This window comes from Arachis duranensis, chromosome 8 (assembly GCF_000817695.3).
Source record: "Arachis duranensis cultivar V14167 chromosome 8, aradu.V14167.gnm2.J7QH, whole genome shotgun sequence".
NCBI lineage: Eukaryota > Viridiplantae > Streptophyta > Magnoliopsida > Fabales > Fabaceae > Arachis > Arachis duranensis.
In genome coordinates this window covers 26,478,563-26,481,427 of record NC_029779.3, presented here as the reverse complement: position 1 = coordinate 26,481,427, position 2,865 = coordinate 26,478,563, and the positions used below count along the sequence as shown (strand labels likewise).

At 40.5% G+C, this 2,865-nt stretch overlaps 1 protein-coding gene across 1 annotated transcript; it reads left to right on the top strand.

The window, feature by feature from the left end:
* The first annotated feature begins 132 nt into the window (after window positions 1-132).
* LOC107461647 (sucrose transport protein SUC1) lies at window positions 133-2,629 on the top strand. The gene is made up of 4 exons (XM_016080188.3): window positions 133-1,516; window positions 1,659-1,722; window positions 1,952-1,995; window positions 2,164-2,629. The coding sequence occupies exons 1-4, from the start codon at window positions 263-265 to the stop codon at window positions 2,341-2,343; spliced, it is 1,542 nt and encodes a 513-aa protein (XP_015935674.1). The 5' UTR covers window positions 133-262; the 3' UTR covers window positions 2,344-2,629.
* Window positions 2,630-2,865: the final 236 nt, after the last annotated feature.

The following is a 2,865-nucleotide window of genomic DNA, read 5'->3' as shown; positions in this document are numbered from 1 at the left end:
TTATGGTAAATTAGTAAGAGAATTGAAGTATATGTTATTAATGATATATATGAATATATGACGCATGACACCATCATATAACTAACTATAAAGTGTATATAGTAAATCACTGAATAGTCACACACACGTTAATAAACGCAACATAACATAACCCCTCACCCTCTCCATCTGCTTATAAATTCACCAACCCCAACTCCCCTCTCTCTCCATTCAAACACTGCACGTACCATTTCTTCCATTATTCTCCTTTCTTTCTCTTGCCATGAGCTCCTCAAACAAGAACACCATTAAGAATGGTGACACCCAGAACTCCCTTCATCTGGAATCGGGGTCACCAGCGCAGCCAAGTCCCATTTGGAAGCTGGTGGCGGTAGCCTCCATCGCTGCCGGTATCCAGTTTGGCTGGGCTCTACAACTCTCCCTACTAACACCTTACAGTCAGCTTCTCGGAGTGCCTCACCAATGGTCCTCTTTCATCTGGCTCTGCGGCCCCATTTCCGGCATGGTTGTCCAGCCAATAGTTGGTTACTATAGCGACCGATGTACCTCCAAACTCGGCCGCCGCCGTCCTTTCATTCTTGCCGGCGCCGCTGCTGTCGCCATAGCTGTTTTTCTCATTGGCTTTGCCGCCGATATTGGCCATGCCTTTGGGGACAACCTGAACAAGAAAACCCGCCCACGCGCCGTAGCCATATTTGTGATCGGATTCTGGATCTTGGACGTGGCCAACAACATGCTCCAGGGACCCTGTCGAGCGTTCCTGGGTGACCTTGCCGCCGGTGATGAACGGAAAACGAGGCTGGCAAACGCGTTCTTCTCGTTCTTCATGGCCGTGGGAAGCGTACTCGGTTACGGTGCGGGGTCCATTGACAGCCTCCACAAAGTGTTTCCATTCACGCAGACAAAAGCGTGCGATGTGTTCTGCGCAGACTTGAAAAGTTGCTTCTTCTTCTCGATCCTCCTACTGCTGTCGTTGACAGGTGTAGCTTTGTTCTACGTGCCGGATAAACAAGTATTACGTGAGAAGTCACCTGTGGGAGAAGAAGATGAGAGATCGGCAGCAGTTGTATGCTTCGGAGAAATGTTGGGGGCGCTAAAAGGGCTGAAGAAGCCCATGTTGCTACTAATGGCGGTTACGGCAATAAACTGGTCGGCGTGGTTTGCATATTTCTTGTACAACACTGACTGGATGGGTAAGGAGGTATATGGTGGAGAGGTTGGAAATCAAGCGTATAAAGACGGCGTCCAAAAGGGAGCTTTGGGTCTTTTGATAAATTCCGTGGTTTTGGGTGTTATGTCTTTGGGTGTGGAACCCATTGGACGTGCGGTTGGTGGTGCTAAGAATCTCTGGGGAATTGTTAATTTTGTCCTTGCGGCTGGCTTGGCCATGACTGTATATATCAGCAAGGTCGCTATGCACCAGCGTCATCTTAATCCCCACTACATTGGTCATCCCTCCACTGGCGTTCAGGCTGGAGCCTTGTCCTTTTTTGCTGTTCTAGGCATTCCTCTTGCGGTAATTAATTCATTATTATTATGGATAATACAAACTACATGCTATATTTATTAAGATATATTCTTATCTTAAATGATTATTTATTTTACTTTATTTCTTACTTTTATCCATATTAATTAACCGCACTTTTTTTTAATTTCAGATAACATACAGTGTTCCATTTGCATTAGCATCCATCTATTCAAGTGAAACTGGCGCAGGACAAGGTATCTCACTACAAATACTAAGATGACATACATTACACTTTTAAAAGAAAGTAAAATAAAATATATTTTATTTACAAATAAACCATAAACATTAAGCAATATATAAGTCACTAATATTCTTTAGAAAGGAGATTAGAAATCAATTATTTTTTAGTCAAAACCACCTGATTCATATGAAAAATTGTAGAAAAAGAGAATTGACCCGTTCTTTTGTGTTAAAAATTTTCAGGTTTATCTTTGGGAGTTCTTAATCTTGCCATTGTGGTTCCGCAGGTCAGTATATATTTATTAGACGACATATAACATATATTATTAATTGGAGCAAGTGTGTTATTTATGTGGTGTATTTGAATATATTTTTAATACACATATGAAAGTTAATTTTTTTGTTTAGAATATGTAATTGAATTAGCTAACATGATATATATATTTATGATGCAGATGATAGTGGCAGCAATTAGCGGACCATGGGACAAATTATTTGGAGGTGGCAATTTGCCGGCGTTCGTGGCAGGTGCGGTGGCGGCCGCCGTGAGTGGTATAATGGCAATTTTCATGCTACCTTCTACAAAGCAATCGGAAGCGGCTAAAGCTGCTCTCCCCATTGGTGGTTTCCATTAGCTTGCAATATTTTTGTGAATATCAGAAGGGAGCATTTAATTTTCAAGGTTCTCTTCTGTTTTTCCTTTTTTGGGGTGGAAGCCATAGAGGACACAAGTCATGGGTGTCTTTTACTGTAATTTTAGACTGCCTTTGGTGCTTTAGTTGATTAATTAGGGATTGTGCTTGTTGTAATGTAGATAACGCTGTTCTTACAAGAGTTTGTGTTTATGTTCCTCACTTGTTTTTGTTCTCTTTTTGGGTTCTCCTATCAACTAATAATGCACCTTATTACTATCTTCTTCTATCCTCTTCTTCATAATCCTCTTATCTTTTTTGTACATTTATAATTAAATAAATTTTATATCTGTTTTGGAACAAGTTTCAATTTTCAAGTTGTTCAATTTTCCTTTTCAACTTTTACCAATAATTTTTATTGATCCGTTTGGGGAAAAATTTAATGGCAATTAAATGACAAGATTCCCGAATCATCGGTTTCCATGTTCTAATATCTGACTATTTGCTACACAGAATTCAAAGAGT